This window comes from Aythya fuligula, chromosome 4 (genome assembly GCF_009819795.1).
Source record: "Aythya fuligula isolate bAytFul2 chromosome 4, bAytFul2.pri, whole genome shotgun sequence".
Taxonomy (NCBI): Eukaryota; Metazoa; Chordata; class Aves; order Anseriformes; family Anatidae; genus Aythya; species Aythya fuligula.
Genome location: NC_045562.1, coordinates 29549118 through 29570665, shown reverse-complemented (window position 1 = coordinate 29570665; position 21548 = coordinate 29549118). Strand labels below are relative to the sequence as shown.

General features: G+C 37.7%; 1 protein-coding gene across 7 annotated transcripts in view; it reads left to right on the top strand.

Moving 5' to 3' along the window:
- The window catches only part of RAPGEF2 (Rap guanine nucleotide exchange factor 2), a 180730-nt gene that overhangs the window by 69139 nt on the left and 90043 nt on the right, over positions 1–21548 (top strand). For all 7 annotated transcript variants that reach the window (XM_032185985.1, XM_032185981.1, XM_032185983.1 and 4 more), the window contains exon 4: positions 5277–5360. In XM_032185985.1, coding sequence (XP_032041876.1) covers positions 5277–5360 — 84 coding nt within the window. The remainder of the gene's footprint in view (positions 1–5276; positions 5361–21548) is intronic.

Here is a 21548-nt window from a genome sequence, read left to right as displayed (position 1 = left end):
GGAGGATAGCTGTACTCCGTTTGGTAGGTACTATAACTTGAACAGTTCTCAGTTTCATCCAGATAAATACCCAGAACAGTAGGTAAGCTGGAAGGCAAAACAAGAGAAACCACACACACGCATGCACCAAAAGAAAGAAACCCCCACAGTTGTACATATTTGAAGCAATTTATGCCATTGTTCTAAGGCCAAGAAGTGAAGCCACTTCTGGCCTGCAAAGAAGATCAGTGAATACCTGCTGGGAAATGTACAGTATGTGCCAATAACTGTCCTGATTTCAGGTGTTTCTGCTCACTAGCAGGAAGGAAGGGAGGAACTCAAAGCTACGTGGAAGTGCTGCCTGTCCAGGTTGTGAGGGCTTCGTTTTCAGGCTGTGAGGGCTTTGTTTTCAGGCTGCACTGCACTTCTAGTCTTATAGTGCCAGACTGCTGCTGTGTCATCAAAGGTAGTTGTGTTAGCCAGCACTGGCACCCTTAGAAAACTCAATGTTGAAAAGATCTGCTTTGGCCAATGCTGGATGAAGTGCCTAAGTGCAGTTAAACACAGTCTTGCAAACCCAGTCAGAGATGTCCTTTCTACAAAATCCTTTTAACCATAGTTTGTTGCCAACACTTTGATGCCATCTTCATGAAGACAAACAGTTTCTCTGTGCACTGTCAGTGGTAGGCAGTATTCTAGCAGTTAAAGAAAACTCAGTAATTAGGCTTAGGTTTCTTCTCTATAATAATTATTATTTTGTTTTAAAACAAAATGTAAAATGTGATCTCAGAGAAAGCAGATGCAGAACACTCATTTAAAGGCTAAAATGACATCTGCATGAGTCCTCCTGTGGCTTGAAAAAGAGCTTTTGTAGATCAATACTGTAGCTCCTCTGCAGTTTCTTGTGTAGTTCCTTGTAGGCAGAGAAGTCCTGAGGAATGTAGGATGCGTTATTGCTGAACAATGTGTCAAGCACAGCACAGAAAATGTGGAAACTCAATGGAAAGCCACTTCATGTTTGAATAGTGTAGTGAAAAGCACAGGATCCTTAAAATGAAAAGATTGTATGTGGTTAGTGTAACACCACTTTCTAGCAAAACAGCTGGCTGCCAAAATAGCTTTGTTAAGGTTTAATTCAAAACAAGTGAAGTGCAGCAAGTGTCGAGGGGCACAGGAGTTAAATATATTTTCATATAAAAGGAGTATATCAGTCTCAAATTTGTCTGTGCCTTAATTTGGAGGTGAATGTGTGTTCTGGGGAAAAGAGAGTGTTTTCAGCATGTGTGTTTTCTTAAGAAATGTTTTGTTCAAGACTATATTAAGACACAAGTAACTGTAAGGATGAAGAGAATGAAAATACATCAGTGTTCTTGCTCTTGAAGACTGTCTTGGAGATATTTATGATGTTTTGTTGGCTGGAACTGAAAGCTTATAAGAACACACAGTATCTTTTGAGGAAGGTATCTTGAATGCATTTATCTTCTGTAGTAAGTTTCCACAATTATGGTGCACCAATATTAAAGATGTGTATACATGTTTGTTCAGATAATTAAAGAGTTTAATACAGAGGGTTTTTTATGTTTTTCATAACATGATGCAGGTACCTTAGGAGAGCTTGGAGATTCACAAATATGAGTATAAAAGTGGCTATCAAAGTGCACATAAAGCAAAAGGAAAGCAAAAACAATCAGGTAACCAAAATCAGACTTGAGGAGATAGTAGTATCACTCTCAGCTGTCAAATGAATGTATGTTTTTTTGATTATATGTAAAGTGGACAAAGTATGGTGCTAGTGACGGATAAACGAAAAAAAAATTTCAAAAAACAAAATTTTTTTTTCTCCTTTTTTTTTCAGGGAAAGTGCAATGGATAGACCCATGAATTGTCTCAAAAAAAAAAAAAAAAAAGTTGAATGATTTAACTGAGTGAAAAGTCATGCTCTGTTCAGTAAGAAAAACTTAAACTACTGCAGTTAAATGTATACTCATTATAGCTATTTGTTAAATAACTGGAAGTTAAACTCAAAAGAAGCATAAGGATGGATTTGGATATTGAACATATTGACTGATGCTTGTGAAAACCAGTGTCTGTCTTTCTCTTTGGGGTTAAAGATGCCCAATGAGAAAAGGTAGCTAAAGCCCCTTATGAATAGATAGTTTGGCAGAGGGATTTAAATCGATCATTGGCCTTTGAAGGAAAAAGAAAAGCTTGTGTATTACAAGATTTTGCACAATTTGAAATATTTGACTGTTGGTTTAAAGGCATCTTTTAATCTTGTTTCAATTCTTGGAAATGGCATTCTGTAAAAGTATAAACAAATCTTCTAGATTTTTTTGCCTTAGTGTCATAAAGTCTCTGACCCCAGCTGAGTTTATTTTTTATTTTTTTGTCAGACTACACATTTATACTTAGTCAAATAATTTTTAGGAAAAGGAGGAAAAAGAAAACAAAACAAACAAACAAAAAAAACAACCCACAAAACACTTCCACCAACTTAAGTGATAATATAATGCACTGTAATATGTGTGGAAAAATTATCATTGAAATCCTAATGGAGTTACTTCCCAGGAACTTGGGAAATCAGTTTAACAAATCAGTCTAGCAGCCTTTGCTGAAAATGACTATCTTAGAAACTTTCAAGTATGCTGATTGGTGTAGATTATTAGTATTTAGAATGGCATCCATTAAAAAACAAACAACGAAACAACCCAGCAGATGTGCAGTTCAGCAGCAGTGCTGGTTATACACGTGTCAGCTTAGGATGTGTTGTTTTTGTTTTTTTGTTTTGGGGGGGGGGGGAGTAGGAAGTGTGCATATAGATGTGTGATTTTACTGAGGTGTTTGTTTATGCTTTTAAGAGCTCTGTTGTCTTTTGAAGTGCTGCTTTTCTCTGCATTAATCTGCCTCTCTGTATCTATGTGCAATGTTGATTTTTTTCTGGAGTAACAAGTTTGAGGTCAGTATAGATCCATATGAGAAACAAGCACGAGAAGCACGTTTCTAAAAAGTCAGGCTGAAACACTTCAATTATGGAAATCAAAACTGTTTGTTGTCTTAACTGTGATGGCATGCGAGTGCTTAATTTCCTATTGTGCATCAGTATACAGTAGTATTTCCTGAAGTCTTCATTTTGAAGATACTAAGTGTTCACTCCCTAGAGAAGACTTTCCCTCTCTTTAACCTAGATGAGTTTCTGCCCTTGTCAAGTGCAGGTGTTTTCAGTCTAGGTACTGCATCTTTTTATGCAGTAAGCTTTTGTGTAAATTCAGCAACAAAACACATTGCCTCCCAGAGAGCTTTTGTGCCTATTTTTCTTTTTAAATTAGCTTCTTGACTGTGAGCTGTGAAGTCATCTGTGAACAAGGTACATCAGAGGCTATCTTCTATGACTTGCTATGGTACTTGCTCTCAGCTGAGGTGTTTTGCCAATTTATTTTTGACTGGCCTGTAGAACTGCTTACAGACTTACCATTTGATAAACTTGTGTATCAAACAAGTAAAAAGCCCTGCAACTTTTTGCTGAAGCTTTCCTGTGGACAAACCCAGGGTGGAACGTATGGTTGCATTTCTAGGGAAGTATGGGTGGGGCATGTGCATGCACAAGGTCTGTAGAGGAACACTGGTGTAGTTTCACTTGCCAGAAGCTACTGATGTAAACTTCTTGATCAGTAAAAACAAAAACTTTGAAGACTTGGTTGCTGAACCCGAGTTCATTAATGTTATTAAATTAGTAGTAAGAGTGATACACTGTCTGAAGTGCTTTTAAAATTTATTGTTGTGCTTGTATTTACTCTGCTTGCTTCTTTTTAGAGCAAATGCATTGATATGGTACAAACTGCTGCACCACACAGTCCTAAATGCCAGACTTGTTTTGCCAGCTTGGTCATAGGCTGATAGAAAAAGAAATATTGGCTGCATTATCTTTGTTAATTGAAGGGTTTTTGGACATAGACGATGTCCTCATTTTCCTCTGTTAATTCTCCGTGTTTCTGCTGTTTGTCCCTTAACTCATGGTTGTATTGCACAGTGTAAAATGGGAATAGAGTAACTTTCTGAATTTTGGAGTTTGCCATTTTGCTCTTAGCTGTTTTAAGCCAGCTCCCTTTCTCTTTCGACCCTGCCAATGCAGGTGCTTTTAAAATCTTGTTTCATCACATAAAAAAACATGCTGCTAACTGCACATAGCCAACTTACATTTGAGGTTGGGTTTTAATACTATGCTGTCATCGTCATTAAAGGATGTGGGCTGTTCTTGCTTGAAGTTAGAACTAATTGTTGCTGAAGACTTGAGACATGTAATTTTAAAAAATGAAGGTGCTACAGATTAATTAAGTAATCTGCATCTCTTAGAGTGTCACTGGGGACATAGTTTTCGGCTAAGAACACTAACACAGTTACTAATGGGATTCAAGTATGCCATTACTGAGCTGCTTTGGAAGAAGCAGTGGGAGTGGCAAAAAACAAAGTAAAGTACAGGCATTCTGAGTACAGGCTGTTGAAATGGCACAAGATTTCTACTGCAGCTATTTCTAGTAACCTTAAGGAACTACTTTGTTTTCCTAACTAAACATTACCTGAATTTATCCAAGAATTTAAACCTATAAGAAAAAAAAAAAAGTATTACTCAAGTAGCAAGTTCTCAATCTACGATAGAATGAACTGGGACTGCATGACAACATCTTCATTTGTGTCCCTTGTTGGTGAGAGGAGGGACAAACTTTTATTAGCAATTTATTCTTGGGCTGCAAAGAAGCACAAATTGGCCAGTAAGGAGTAGCAGTAGATAAGGTTGACTACAAATCTTACATAGGTTTACCTCTGCAAATGTTTCCAGAACTCTCTTACTGTGTGGAAAGGCAGAATGATGCTGAGGGGCAGATTTCTTGAGAAAAGGAGGGAAGATTTCTAGAACTGTGAAAGGAGGCCTTATTTATAGAGTGAAAGATGTAAGAGGAAAGTAATGGATTCAACAGAATACAGTGTCATGTATTTACTATAGCTTGATTTCCTTTTGTTAGCTTTCAATTAGGTTTCACTGGATTTTTATGCTGTTACCAAATGGATAGATACACATTTTAAAAAGTGAAATATGTGGGATGAGACATTCTAATAACATATATGTTTGCAGGTAGAAATTGACTACTTTGATGAAATTGTTCTGTAAATGATTGAACTAAGATCTTCTTTTGGAATTTTGAGCATTTTTGGCTCTTTGTGATGTTCTTTCTACTGGCAATTTGGTAGTGCTATCAGTTGCTTAAATCAAGTGTCTTATTCTGTCATTTTCTTTATTGCAGCCCTGATGATATTGGTACCTGTTGGTATATCCTGTTGTCTGGTTCAGTCTTCATTAAAGAATCCATGTTTCTTCCAAGGAGCAGGTATGTCAGCTATGAATAATCTGCATTTAAACAAAACTCGTGTTAGATGTAGAGAATTTGTAGAATTAAAAGGCAACCTTTATGCTTAATAGAAGTGCAGAAGTATACACGTGCTTTTCCTACCTTTACTGGCTTGTAGTAGTTTTATGTCTGCAGCTAGAGTTGAAAGCCCATCATTTTCTACACTGTACAAACACCCAAAGCATCATCAAAGACTGCTAATGTAAAAAATAAACACAAAACCAATACAAGAACAACAAAAAACACTTTATCCCTAAACCCCCAAAACAGAATGAAGTACTGGGTAGACTGTTCCTGTGAGTAATCAAATGTGAAGCTGTAGTGCATCCTATGATTTATGTTGCTTTTCTGAGGCTTTACTTTGCACAAGACTTCGTGCATGTTTTAACATATGCTTAGATCATGTTACTGCCAGTTTTGCTACTTTTCTTTAATGTTATGCTTTGTGTAAATGAATTTGCAATAAAAAGTGATATTTTATGTGGGGAAAAAGAAAAGTTTAACTGTGAGACTGTCAAAACCTATATCACTTCTGTAAAAAAAAATAAAATAAAATATTATGAGCTATGGAAAAAATGCAGAAAAACTACAAAGATTTTAGTGGAAGCAGAACAGAATCACTTCAAAATGCTGGTTATGTGCATGTTCATTCAAACTAGTATAAAAGGTTCCTTTAAAGTAAATAACACGTAGTAAAATTTGTGAAAGGCAGAATGAGCAAATGACCCCTGGAAACTTCCTTACAGCTTTTAAACAGTGGGAAGCCAATTGAAAGCTATCATTGGTTGGTATACGAACAATTAAATATTCAAATCTGCCTCTCACTGGGAGAAGGACACTGGTCTTGGGACTTCCATTTGATGATGATTGGTATGTTTTTGGTGTAAGCAAATATCTTGCATATTTAAGAGGACAGGCATTGCAGATAAAAAGGCATATTTGATGTGCCATCAAACAGCACAGTATATGCTAAAGGTGCAAAATTGGTTATTGTAAAAAATAGCACAACAACAGATTATAGGATCCCTGCTGTTGGCAGATGGAAGAAAATTGTCCCATATGTCATCTCTAAAGGAAAAAAAAAAAAGCTGGCAGAAAGTGCTACCTTTAGATGCCAGGAGAAGGGATACATGATATCTGAATTAATTTAGGGTGGTTGCATATAGTCTGTCACAGGAATCCTCTGTTCCTTTGAAATGCAGCAGTAGTTGTGCTTCAGGCATTTTTTGACATTCGATAAGAGGTGAAATTTTATAAGATAAACAATGAGCTTGTGATTCTTCCTGGGAGAATGAACAGAAAAGTGCAGATCCTGTCTAAGAAAAGCATTCAAGGATTGTTTGCCTGGACAAATGGAGAAACGTTATCTGGGACAGTGTCTCAGTCCAAATCAGAGATTTCATATTGGTGAATTTCAAGTATAGAATGTGGCTTTACAGAGTTCTATAATTGTGGATGGAGTCAAGTAGCTGCCAAAGCCGGTATCTTGGGAAGCAAATCCAAGAGAGATGATTTGTTAATTAACAAAGATAGCATAACAAGTCCATGAAAGGAAAATTAAGGATCTTGAATTTAATGATGTGAGATAAAGTATGACTGGAGAGCAAAAACAGTCATTCTAGTAAGAGGATTCACTCGGCAGAGAGGTTATGGTTATTAAGAGGATAGATGAGGGCCTTATTTAAATTCAGTACAAAGCTTGTCAGGATTTTTTACATTGCGAATGGGTAAGCTGCAGTATCTGGGCCTTGGACCTATCCATGAAGAAGAAAATTGGGGAAAGTGAGAGAGGGCTTAAATCAGGTTAAATTTCTGACTTGGAATATTGGTGGGTCATAAATGATTTTTAGTTTCTAAAGCAAAGGCTTGAGAAGAAAACAACTGTTCAGCTTTACTTACGTGTGTAGTGAATTGCTCTTAAGGAAATAGTAAGCTGCTCAGTTATTGGGATTGGGTACAGAAGACAGATTAACAATGATGTATGAGATAACCTAAAGGGGTTTGTACACAGCGGAAGGCGCTAACATCAAATTTTTATGGTGCTGTAGTAAAAAGGGGGTGAGACCTTCTCAAAAGGTTGCTGATGAGAAAGAACTAGTAGGGAAATACTTTGAAATCTAAAGAGTAGGGTCAAAAGTAGGCAAAAGGCAGTTCCTGGATAACAGTTTACTTAAACTGACCTTCTACACATACACAGGAATAACTGAAGAGCCTGTTTGATTATTGTGTCATTTGGGAGTCTTGATGTGTTTTTCTGCTCTTTCAAAACAAAGCAAAAACCCTACAATAACAAAAAACAAACCCATGAATTTGCTGCATTCTGCTAAATGCATCAAATTCTCATGAGTTATTGACCTCAGGTAATAGGAAGGGACATAAATATTGTGTTGTTTGGCCAAAGCAATGTCACTTGAATAAGCTTACTGTAAATTCTTATTTAGACTTAACATTTTTTTCATCTTTCATCTTTGTCAGCTGAGAAAGCTGCTAGGAAATAATTTTGCAACATGTGCAGCTGTGAGTAAGAGAGGAGGATGGAGCTGAGGAGAGGCTGTGTAGGAGCAGAAAGCATGTTCTTCTCCACTAAATCCGAGTGACTCAGAAAACTCTTGTTCCTTAAACTACTTTTCCAAGATATCAGTTTAATTGGTACACCCTCTCCCCCAGCCCCTCCCATCTCCAAGCCTCTTACCATCCAAAACCCATAATTTTTTCCTACTTCAGAACTATCCTCTCATCTCTGCAGCCTGCCCTGCACTCCTGCAGTAAATCCCTTTGCCTGCGTTCCTCAGGTCATGTCCTGCCCGCCCAGGAAGGACCTCGTGGGGTGCCAAGGGCTTGTTCAGACGGCAGGTATCCCCCTTACCTGCCCCTGCCATAGCCCATCTTAGGCTGTGCTGGCATCCTTTAATCCCGTCTCTTAAGTACCAGCCACAGATACCTTTCCTTCCTCCTCAGAAGAAGCATTTAAGCCTTGATAGGAGGCTGTTTTCTGAAGAAAAAGCTTTGCTGCTAATAACTTACTCAGGGAGTGCCGAGGTCAGAAGCCTGAAGATGTACAGCAGCCCTACACCAGCAGGACCCATTCTGATGGTTTGGTCAAGCTTAGTCTTTGCTGAATGATGGGTGGGCAGTAGCTGGTGAAATTTAAAATAAATAAAAAGTGGCCCCTGCCCCATCTTCAATGAGTAATGTATCGAGAGAACATGCCATGTTTGGTTGGATTTCACTCTCAACATGTATCTGTACAAGCCAGAGTGAAAGTAGTGCCTGGTTAGGGTAATTCAGATAGCCCTAGCGAATACATCAGCCTAAAATCACAGAGGTGTTTTCTCAGTCCTATGCTGAATCCCATCCTGCTGTTAACTTCAAGGCTGTTGGCATTTCAGCCTTTAAGGAAGAGGATGAAGTGCTGTCTTCAGATCTATAGCTGAAACTTTGAAGTACTTCAGTGCATTGAACTGCACATGCTCAGCACATTATTTACATTTGGGGCCTCTGTTAGCTAATATAGCTGCATTAGCTTCAGATATAGCATCCCGAGGCTCATTGGTAGATAACGCTGGTAATACTGTTTTGTGTATTTTTCATGCATTTTGTGTCAGTTGACCTTATTTTTTTTTTCATGTTGTTGTTTCCAAATCCACTGTAAACAGCACACAGAATTCTTTGGGGAGAGGGAGGCGATGACTAGGGCTTGCAAACAGATAACTTACAGCTGTGAAGAAGAGTATCTTAAAAAAAAAAAAATAAATAAATAGAAGAAAATTCAAACAGCCTAAAATCATACGAAATGACCGTCCCTTTGCTTTCCCATTCACAGCACAAAGAATAATACAGCACTCCAAAAATAACCAGCTCTGTAATGTACTTTATGCAGTCAAATAGCTGCTCGTTGAAACAGTTTAAAAAGAGCAGCACAGCTGCCAATTTTGCTGGAGTTATATAATTTACTGGGTGACTTATAAAACTACTTGCAACTAGCTTTTTGACAAGTCTTTAATTTAGAGTGTTTTTTTCTTTCTTTTTAAGTTGTTCAAGATAGAATACATGATGTCCTGAACTGAGTAATTTGTTTGGGGAATTTTCACGTCTAAACAATGTCTGTTTCGTGAAAATAGTTCCAAGTAAATCGCTTTATTTGCCTATTGTAATATAGCTTTAGCTGTATTTGTTCCAATGCCAAGCTAGCAAATCGTGTTCATAAGGGCTGGATTTCATTCAGTTAATGTCTTATTTTGGGAAAACATACAATTCGGAGTTCTAAAGAATTCTGACCTTAACAGTTAAGCTGTCATACTTGTGGTTAAATAAAGTAAAGCTTAATCTTGTTCTCCTATTCAACTTCTGTACATTGCAACAGTGAATTTTATTCTGACAGCTTCATGTGAGGAAGACATTCCCTGCATATTTTGCTTTTACAATTTTTCATACCACTTTTATTAATTTTTTAAATTAAACATACCAAGCAAATATTAATTAAATTAAACGTTCCTTAACTGCCCCCTCCCACCATGACCACCAAACTAGAATGAATTGGCACTTTTTCCTCTCACCACTTTCTCTGAGCTTCTGTGCCCTGAAGCATTTCACATGGTAGAACAAGGTTTATGTATTAAGTCCAAAAAATAAATGAGCAGAAATTACAGTTCTCTGAAGGTTGTCCTGGCTTTCCTGTGTCTTCACATGGTCACTGTCAGCAGTAACGTGACAGTCCCTCAAAATATCTTTGGAATTGCCTCCAGCATCTCTAGGTCAGCTCCATGCTCTCATCACACTTGCTCAGCTGCTCACACTTCCTGTGTAGTTTTTGTTCCAGGACTTTGCTTCTAGTGGAAGTTTTTACCACAGTCCTTCATCTTTTTGGTTTGGAACAAACGTATTTCCTAGATTTCCCAAAACTAGCCTCATGCTTCCGCATGGCCTCCACAGCTGGAGGACGTAGCTGACTCTTAGCAGCTAAAAAACCCACAGAATTGCTGGACAGATTTTTCTCAGGGAAATTTGCTCTGGTGCTTGGGTTTTTATGCCTCTCTCCCAGAAGTCTTCAGAGACTGAAGTCCCCACTCTTCAGTTGCTGCAGCTTCTTCTTTTCTTTCCTTACTGCCACAGCTACCCCGTTCTCTCACCCTTTAACATAAGGCAATAGGAAGCTGTGCTCTTTTTTGCAAGCTTACCAGTCCTACATATGAACAATTATTTAAGCTTTTTCTTCTGACTAAAATATTAAGTTTTCAAGTTGAGAAAACATTTTTTTTTTTTTCTCTCCAAAATTAAAAAGGATGTATCTATTTGAATATGGATGATTTAGCCCTCTAGTCTTTCCTATAGTAAAACAACTTGTAACTGGAATATAGTATCAAGTTCTACTGGAGAGCCGAAGAAGAAATTATGGACTTGCTTCGAATCTGTTTAAAGCAATAGGAAAATTCAATTTGTGCAGAAGTGCTTATCACTTTACGTTATGAATGGTTCGTGATGCATGCTAGCTTACCTCTTCTACTTCAGGTTTCTTCTAATTCAGGCTGGTGGTAGTGAAACATGGTTTTAACTTTATTGCACTTGATAGGTTTATTTAAAAAACAAAAAATCAAATATGAGCTTTATGACTTGTTAAATAGCTTTATTAGTCAGTGGAAATACAACTATTGGAGGCTATAGTATTTATAAAACTTACTTGACAACAAAAGGGCATGGACCTGGAAATGTTTCTTTTTTCCATTACAAAAAAATAACTAAAAATGTTGGTATTTTTTGTCTGCATCTCTCCTTTCTTAGGTAGAGAATATAACTTTCTTGTCATTCTTTCAAGAATGATAAGGTAGCATTTTAGCCTTCTGTTTTGTTTGTAACCATCTTTCAAATGGAAGAAAAAGTTAATTGGGAAGAGCGCAACTTTAATATTAAAGTACTCTTGCCCAAATAATAAAGATTGACACTTTGGTAGTATGTGTATGCTAATATCTTTATACTAATATCTTTGTACTAACAAATTTGCAAGTTGTTGTTTATTAATAATTTCTGCGGCTGGCTGCGGCTTATGAGAACTTGGAATGAAACTCGTGATTTGTCTGAAAGACAGTGAGCAGCGTATACAAATACTTAAACCAAGATACTTTTAGCATTTAACTGAAGAGATGATTTTGCCCTGAGAAGGAGACAGTTTTTGAAGGAAGGAAATAAAAAGATTTGAGGGAGTTGTACTTTTGGCAACTGCTGTTTCAGTAATCTAACCTACTCAGGGAATTGATACAGAGCTGTGTGGAGCTTGTTGAGCTTTTTCCTGTTTCCGAGTTTTGCTTATGGCTAAGCATTGTACAGCATCATGGTGAAAACACAAAGAGCATGCATTGGAACTTTATAATGAAAGATCGTAGTCCAGGTTATGCTTTTGAATCTGTTTAGGAAATTACTTGAAAATGAGTGATTTGGATTTAGTTTGATTTATATAAAGTATAATTTTTGTTAGTTTGTGCTGCTAGATTTTCCTGTAACCTGCTTGTTGCGTTGTTATTTCTGTATCCAGCTAATGCTGCTCTGAAGCCATGTTCATGACTTACCTGAAAGGCTGGGGGAAAGGTATTGGTGTGGGCTGACAGCCAGTGCTGTGTTTTCTGCCTGGTTTGAATGACTAGGTTCAGCATTTCAGTCCATCAACTGAAATTAGGATGTGGAGGAGATTGATCTCATGGTTTCATCCAGGGCAGACTGAGCTCATAAGCTGAAGAAAAGTTGGAAGTCGTAGTGGAGATGTCTATTTATGGATGAGTGTATATCTACCGTGAATTACTCACAATGGATTTTATATGGACAACTGTTTTGTACCATCTGCATCAATCTAAAAGTCTGTGTATGTCCTTTTGGATGATGATGTTTATTGTTGAAAACACAGGATTAAGTCACAGCTCATGTGACTGTAATTACTTTGGGACTCAAAGTCCTGGAGAATAATGAAGTTTGGGTGCAAGAAGAAACACTTCATTGGGAGTGCCTGGGCTGGCCATCTACATTGGATGTTTGTCTCCAGTTGGTATCGTGTTGCCAGTAAAGCCTGGAGCTTGCTAATGGGTGGCATTGCTGTCTTCACCCTGTGGTGCTGGAGGGGCTGGAGCTGCCAAGGGTCTGTCCCTGAGCTCAGCTCCCTCAGGGCCACCTAGCGGGGAGGATATTTGGGGAGGCTGTCAATCTGTCTCAGTCTGGCCTCCTCCTTTAGACCAAGCTGCAGTCAACTCTGGTCATATCTGAATTAGCTGAGCCATGAACTTCGCTGGGTCTTATATTCTCCTGTCATATGCTGCTTCAGCAAAGTTGTAATGCAGGGCATGTGCTACTTGTACCAGCAATGTCATTTAAAACTATCCTTCCTGTTTGCAGATTTTAAAATTGTGAATACTTAATGTTTTTTACAGCTAAATGAGTTTGGTATTACGTACGTTTTGCTTTATCCCACCCGTCTCCTGTTCTGCTGAATAATTTAGAGCTCATTGAGGCTTGAAATTGGTCACTTTCCAAGTGTGCTGCTGGTATCTGAGGTGTTGGGAAATAGCAGAGGAGACAGTTCCAAAATGATGAGATTGGGTGGTGTCTGGCCTTGTTCCTGTCAAAACAATTATTTCAATGCTACTGGAGTTCTGTTCTCGCACAACTGATAAAAATGTTAAGGGACTTAATCTATTACATTGGCATCCTTTGAAAATAAAAATAGAAAGTCAGTGTAGTGGGGTTAGTGCTACCAGGCTTTCTTCCAAGTTTCTAATAAGGAGAGGAGAAGGTAACAAAAGCAGAAAGAGTCAAATGACCTGAATAACTTTTAAGGGAGCCTGACTACTTCTGATTCCTGTTAAGGTGCAGTGGGTTTTCATGGGTGGAAGTAGAGCTAGGAGAGAAGGAAACTTCAGAAGCCCTCACAAGCTGACAGATGCTGGCTTTTTACTAGTTTCTGGGTATATATCCTATAGCCACATGTCTCTTTCCATACAAAAGACCTGAATGATGGACTTGAGAGGTTCCGGATCATCTGCTGATGCTCGCATGCATTAGTGGAATGATCAGAACAACTTCAAGTACCTTCTGTCGGAAAGAGACCATTAACTGATGATGATCTACAACTTGTAGATTCAAGAGTCCTTGTTCTGGTCCAATTTTTCATTGCTTCACACACTATAATCATAAGATAAGTCAAGATGGCATTTCTTGCCACTGTTCCTGCATTTAAAAAAAAATAAATCAAAGTAGACTTTCCTTATATTATGCTTTTTTTTTTTTCATGTCAATTATGTCAGTCTTCCTTGGTGAGACCTCAACTGTAAAATTACTAAAAAGTTAAATGTATCAATGCTAGTAATAAGACGCTTAGGAATTTGTAACATGGAGCATAAAAGCAAATTATATAATAGTGTAAATTTAAACATAGTGAGTCCCCTGTCAGTGAACAAATAGAAGTTATTTTTGGACTGTCTGTATAGAATAAGCACAGTCTAAGTGTTCAGTATGGGTTGTAGTCAAAGATGAAGAAAAATGATCTAAGACTAGATGGATAATAGAATTTTTCTGTATAAGTATATTTGGTAAGTGAATGGATTTTAAGGAAAAAAATAAATGAAAGAAACAGAGGTGTTTAACAGACTGGAGATAGTCTTTTGGCAGGAGGAAAGCATAGGAAAGGAGAGAATCCTGAAGATATCTGATAGCAGATATCACAGATATATTTCCTTTGTGAATGATACCAACACACACATCCCATTTGTTAAATGTTGAAAAGTTGCAGTTAAAATTTTGGCTATTCACTGTTTGAAAACTATGCGGAAATTATGTGATTTTTGCTTTTTTTGTTGGGAACATTTAGAATGCTCTGTAGGATAAATGGGGGAAATGTTCATTCCACTGAGAATTTGTTTTTCTTGAAGACAGACATATTGTAGAAAAATTTAGGTGGACTTTGGTTGATGCCTGTTCTCTAAAATGTGTTAAAATGTAGACTGCCATACCTGGGTTTTTGCTACTGTGTATGTTTCTAATTGGATCTTTCAGAAGAAAACTCGTGCTTTTTCATAACTTCTATTGCAGCTGGTGAGGTGACATACTTTGCAATCCTTTCCTAATGATAACTACAAAAAACTGAGTTGAAATACAAACCTTCAAAATATCAAAGCATTCAGTTGCTTGAGAAACCTGCATTTTGCGGGTAAAAGAGACCTGATGTTTTTTATGTGCTATCAGGGTCTCTGGGCAAGATCAAAGAGTATTATGAACTGAGAAGTTGTCTGGTCATTGCTTGCCCAAAAGGAAAGACAAAGTGAACTGTATAGAAATAACATGAAAAATGCCAAAGAGTGAGAAGGATACTGCTTGGAGAGAGAGAGCTAAGTGTACTGGAGAGCAGGAAGGCAATGATGCTGGCCTAGGTATGCTATGGTGGGAAAAAGACTGTCTTCAGCAGCACAGTGAAGTTTTCAGAGCAACATTCACAAACTAGAGAGGTCTTTTTTAAATCCTGAAATTAGACATAATTTATTACTATTGAACTGTTGCTATATATTAAAAAAAAAAAAAAAAAAAAAGCACCACCTACAGAATTGAAGACTATACGTTGTGTACTCTGTGGAAAGTCAAGGGGTACCTTGGAATTCCTGTTGTGCTTACAAGTGCAAGACTCACAAGTTAGTTATATTTTTAGATACACTTGTGTATATTTTCATGTATACACAGATATAATATATAGATAAATATACCCAAGTATATTTTATGAAATATCCAAGAAAACTCTTGATGGAAGTCCAACATGTTTGTGTTACGGGATGGCTGTGGCTGTTGGGGTGTGTATGGGTAAGAGCCTTTTCTTTGATTCATTTGGAGCTCGAATATGTGATCTATAATTCTATATATTTGTCGTTGGAGGAGAATAAACTTGATAAGATGAAGTAGTGACTTAAATACTTGCAGGACTGAAGCAACAGAAAGCTGAAAGTAATCAATAGGAGTATTTACATTATTAGCATGATCCTTCTACTGTAATTCTTCTACAAATAGTGATTTTAACAAAATGTTATTTAGTACCATAGAAGAGTTTTCATTCCAAGGTAATGCTAAGTTTCAAATGCTGCCAAAAATAAATCCAGGCACACTAGACATAATATAAAGTGCTAAATGAGCAATAACTTATTTTCAAATTGTAATCTAAATAACTAAAACAAAATTGTCACTTTTGTTTTATTTTTTTAGCTTGTTTATTCATTTAAAGTTATAGGTCACCTATTACAAAGATATCTTGAATGCATCTGCATTGTACTAATAAGATTTATGGGAACTAGTTATTGAGGTCATGAATTTAGCTCTCCATGTGAATGAATTGATTGTATTGAATGAATTAGGCATATAAGTGAGGGTGAAAAGTGTCACTATGTAAGGTCTTATTTTTACTACTGAAGAACCAAATGGCATGTCAAGTTGCTCATTTTTTATTTTTTTTAAAGATGACAGTTTCTAGCACCTTAATTGTGAAATCTATAAGGAGACATAAATGGCTTACTAAATATTTTACAAGGTAAGGAAAAAAATAAATCTATTCTTGTAGTATAGAATATCTAAAGGCTTTGTATGAGGCTGGAAAAATACTTCTCTGTTTTAATGAATTTCATGAATGTTAATTAGCCAAACTGTTCTGACAAGGTCTTGCCTCTTAAGTAGTGTTCTCCTATAGCTTCTCATTCTTTGAGACTATTATATAGATCTTGTGATGTCACAGCTGTCTTCATGGCAACACAGACGTCATTAAGTAAGATGAAGTATAAACAAAGCAGCCTTTGTTCAAACCATTCATTAAAATATATATATTTTTAAATTACAGAATTAAAAAAAAAAAAATCAGGTTAAAAAAAAACAACACTCTAATCTTTGAATGTTTTCCAGGACAAAGTAATACGAGGTCTTCTAATTTAAAAATAAAATAAGGATTTTTTTTTTTTTTTTTTCCAAAGGGAGAACTTTTCTGTTAACTGCTCTGATGAGGTAACAGCCTTCTTGCTTTCTGTATTACAGATGCCGCAAAGTTGAACTGCTACAGCAAGTACAGATACATAAATGCCCTTCTCTTGTTAGTGTGTATATGAAAGGGTCATAAAAAACCAAAAACAAACGCTAAGTGGTATTCCGGTCTGAGAAGTGTTTGTGATCACCTGCTGCTATAAAGACCCTAAACATCTACCATCGTCTACAGCAAACCTGTGAAACAATATAGGATTCTTTGCAGCACTTCAGGGAATTTCAGATTGGATTTTTAACCGTTTCAGCTTAACTTTAGTTTTAAGGTAGCATTATAGAAACCTAAAGTGAAAAGCAACAAATTCAAAATTTGTGATTTGAAATCACAACCATGCTCAATCTAATAACTGGGTAGGATTTTAAAACTAGGCATGCTTTTAAAAATAGTAATCTGTACTAAATTATATGAAATTCATCCTAAGGCGTATGTTTGGGGATTGACTAAAGGGGTTTTCCCTGGAAGCAAACATTCAGAATCTATCTAATTTCCACTTATTCCCTGTGGGTTTTCAGGAACTTCTTTTGAAGTGCTCTCAGTAGTCAGCTGTACTTTACCAGGTTAATGCTACCTCTGATCTGGGTTGTATGTGCATAAGAAATAAATAAATGTTACTCTATTATGTAGGTAAAGTCTGTCATCTGCAAGGATGTTGACTAAACATATTCAGAATACTAAAAGTCACTAAAATTTTCAGCTTGTTCAAATTAAACTTCACTCAGTTTTAGTGGGAATTGTTTAGAGCATTAATATGCTTTAAATGTCCTACATCAGCTACTTCACACTGCTTGGCACCCTCTGTAGGACTGGCTGGGTTCGTCCCTGCTTGACACCTCGCTGCTGCAGCACCAGGGTTGCTTACCTTGATACCACGATTCCTCTGCCACCACAGACAGCTGGTAATCTGTGTCTCAGACAGAGCAAAGAGCTGCAGTGATGCTTGAGGCTTTTTTCCTTTCTTCTGAGCACCCCAGACACTGAAGTGGCATGTACTTAGCTCTCGCGTAGCGAGTCCCTTCACTGATACAGGAGCTGTGGTATCTGAGACTGTAAACATCGGAGTTATCACATGACACTGGAGAAGTCTAATCATCCTTATCCGTACTGTGTAGTGAGCTCATGTCTGCAGGATTTGAAAACGGTGACAGGTCTGCAAATGCCTTTTCAGCTCATTGCAGTTGCCAACATCTCAATTTTCCTTTCATCTGGAAAGCATTTCTGTAAAGAAGGTATTTGAACCTACTGAAAAAGAGCCATAAATGTAATAATAACTGAATCTGTTATTAATCTGAGAATCTGTTGGTTTTGATATGCAAATGACCATCACACTTTAAAATAATATTTAACACAGGAGCAACTTGGGGCTTCACTTTTACATACTTGCTTGCTTATAAAAGATGGGCTCTAATTGCAGTGATAATCAGAGAAGTCAGCCTATATTATACAGGAGTTCAAATGATAAGATAATGATCGTATCTGTCTTTCAGTTGACAAATCTGTGCTTTCATGGCTTCCAGTGTGCAGCTGTAACTGTGGGGAAGCCCAGCGCTGCCTTCCCTGCCAGCAGAGTGCTGCTCCCAGAGCTGCTCTGCATGCATGAAAGGCTCTGCCTCTTTTCCAAGGGGTCAGAAGCTGGCCATGCCAAATTTAGTTTTCTTCAGAACACTTAAGTGCTCCCCTAGGGATGACTTGTGCATGTATGTGCCCTTCTAAATCATAACTTTTTTTTTTCCCCTCTTCATCCCTGGCAAGGGAGAATTGAGTGGAGGAACCAGACTGGGTTTCATCTCATCTAACATGCTGATGTGTGAAACCCAGCTAAACCTAGGAAGGTTTGAATAAGCTATTAAAAGGGTGCTGATTTTTAAATTATGGACAAATAAAAACTAGTAGTGGTTTTAATTTGGGGGGGAGGAGGGGAAGGTGGGAGAACTTGTCTGAATCCCTTACTGTCTTGCTACGTGACAGGTAGAAAATGGAGTCCCCATTTTTTTCCCCTGTCTAGACATCAATTAAATGCTGCTTATGATATTTCATCCAGGAATTTAGTGTGAATTTAGAACCAAATCGAACCTCTTGGCTTTGTGAGTCCAATGTTATTACATCAGGCTTTGACCTTGGGATTTGTCAGCTCAGCCACCCTGTCCGTGTTGGTGTCTGCATCACCGGAGAGCAGCTGACAGGTGGCAGCGAGCAGCTGCTGGTCCCGGTGAGGTTGCGGCACTGGTGGGAGGGAAAACATGAAACTATAACAGTGTTTTGCACTTAAAAATGTGCTGGAGCACATCATGGCTGCAGTTGATGTAGTGGACCGTATAGATGACCACCATAATTTGTGGAGTTTTCTTTGTGAAATTTAGATATTGTTTCACTAACACAGGTAATTCATACATGAATTAATTATTACTGTAAGTTGATACAAGGTGAATATATATATATATATGTAAAAAAGCTTATATGATGGGGAAAGAAATGAAAGTTTTATGTATCCTTTTTCAAGAATAGTCGTCACTAGTCAAACTGGGTTTTTCCTCTGACCAGTCTTTGGTCTCAAAAATAAAGGGAAGAAGGGTTTGTAGCTCAGAATCCTTCTCTTGGTGTTTGTAGTCAGTGGAGTTGTCTTCGGATTTTATGTCGCTTTTGATGAACGTGTTTACATTCCAGTGCCAAGAAATAATTTTCGATTTGGGAATTAGGCTGATGTGAAACCAGAAATGTGGAGGTCCAGTATGAGGGGACGACGGTGCTGGCTGCAGGATTACATCCTGCCTGGTAGCTGCCACCCTTCCCAAGAACATCAGAAGGAGCATCGGTGTGCATGCGAGGCCATCTGGGGACCTGGGGAATGGAGGGGTCAGGTCTGGAGAAAACTGCTTTGTTATCCATTGTCATGATAGCAGTAAAAAGGACGGGCAGGCAGAACAAGTCACCTTAAATTCCCACGGGTTCTTGGCTGTCTGTACATGTAAGTCCTTATGAAAACTAATGTGGTATGTTTAGCTTTGGATGTTTCAGTTAATGGAAGTGCTTTTTATTTTTTAATTAGTAAACCTAATAAATTTGAAGGTTGATCTTAAATTATTCTTATTTTGCTGTTAGCCACTGGAATTTGTATTAATTGTAGTTTCATAATTGTAAAGGCTTTTTAATGAAAAATTAAAATGTAAACTTGGGAAGCACAGAAAGCCTTAGCTTTTGCTTGAAATTTGTCTTCTGTTAACCAGCACACTGTGAACTGTGTGTACACATCAGTCCTTTGTTGAGGCGTATGTCTTCAATATAACAAATGTACATAGTAAGGTATACTTATGGAGAAAGGAACTGGCACGCACAGTCAGTGTAAGTTTTATTTTAGAAAGCATGAGAATGGAAATGAAACTTCCATTGAAATGGAAATTCTGTGGATTAAGGCACCTGCTTTCAATATATATATATATATATATATAAATTTTAATGATAATGAATTTATTCAGAGATCATGCTTTTGAATAGTCAAGCAGCAAATTAGACTTATGTTTTGTCAGTTGTTTTGGCTTTTGGCAATTATAGTTAGGGAGTAGTTGCTTGGGGAGAATATTTACCTTTTTAAGAGCCTTTTCTATCACCCACTTTCAAAATTGCTGTGCTGAGATTTATTATAGAAGCCTGTAAATAAAATTGGTTGGTATGTCTTTAAGTTTTTTTTTATGTAGATTTATATTCACATCATGCATCCAGTAGCTTTATGGGAAATAAAAGTAACTGTGATATAAAAGGACTCCAGAAGTGAAATTGCCTCCAGGACAGGTACTGAGGAGAGCATCTGTGAAGTTTAGTACTCAGGGGGCCTCAAGTCAGAACTTACGTGGTAGCAGGAAAGAAGTGTTGGAAGAACTGCTGCAAAACAACGTTCTTTGGGGAATTTAGGTGGGGCAGCAATATCCTAACTCAACAGCCTTCTGGCTGTCTAAATTACTGTTAACCTCTGCATCCCCTAATGACATCCACCATCACAAAGGTAACTTTAAACTGCTTTAACTTTCTTTGGTGAAATTATTATGAACATCACTGGGGTTCTGTCAGGTTCATCACTTATTTAGCTACAAATCAGCTAGCTGTTCTTAGGAGTTGAAATTAATAAGGCTTAGGTAGGATGATTTTATCTTTATGTAATAAGACAATTTTGATTTGAAATGATTTAAGGAATATGATACAGCCAGATGTGAAGTGCCTATGATGTAAAATGATATAGTGCATTTTAAACACAAAAAATGTGGTTTAACCTTAAGTTTCCTAATGAAATTAAATATTCATAATCGTAGTTCACACTATAGTAAGGAAAGAAGTAAATTTGTCAAATCTGTAGTCCTTTGAAATCAGCTAATGAGGGCTTTCTACATTTTACTTCACCTAGTGAGTGTTCCTGTTGACTACTTAGGTTTATCACCAAACATGCAGTCTAATTGATTTTATATGGTAAGTCTGGTCTAGCATCAAAATCTGGAGAGAACAGTACCTAGCAGCAGTTACTAAAACAGAGCCGCTATTGTGAAGATAACATCAGCCCTTCCACAAGCTTTGTTTGCTGCTCTTTCTTTGCCATATCCAGCACCCCTCGAGCTGGCTGGCTGACGCGCAGATGCAGAGCAGTGACCGGCTTTGTGTGGCTCTGCCACTGAGCTGGCTGGATCTGCTTCTCACTTTCAAAGAGGTTCTGACTGCAAAACCTGTTAGTTTGGGTGCAGAACCATGAAGATGTGCTTACCCACATGGTTGCAGGCTGTTCAACCTGTGTAGGTCGTGGTCCATGCAGTGGCTGGTTACTGCACCTGGGGGTTTTGAGCAAAGGAGCGTCACTGCTCTTTGATTTTTGCTTTTGTGCCAAGCTCTGACAGAATAATTTTGATAAAAACTTACTTTGATATCAGTCTTATGAACTGAAACAGTGGGATTGGCAGTGCTGTAGTATCCCAGCAGGATCCAGTATCCTCGAAGTTGCATGTCATCGCACATTTGTGTGACTACGTGTAGTTACCCAAGTAGTGCTCTGTAACAGGTAGTGTGTAAACACTGGGATGGATGCCCTGCCACAGACAGAGCTGGACACTCGTGGGGTGTATAAAGTAGTGGGCAGCCACAAGAGATTGATT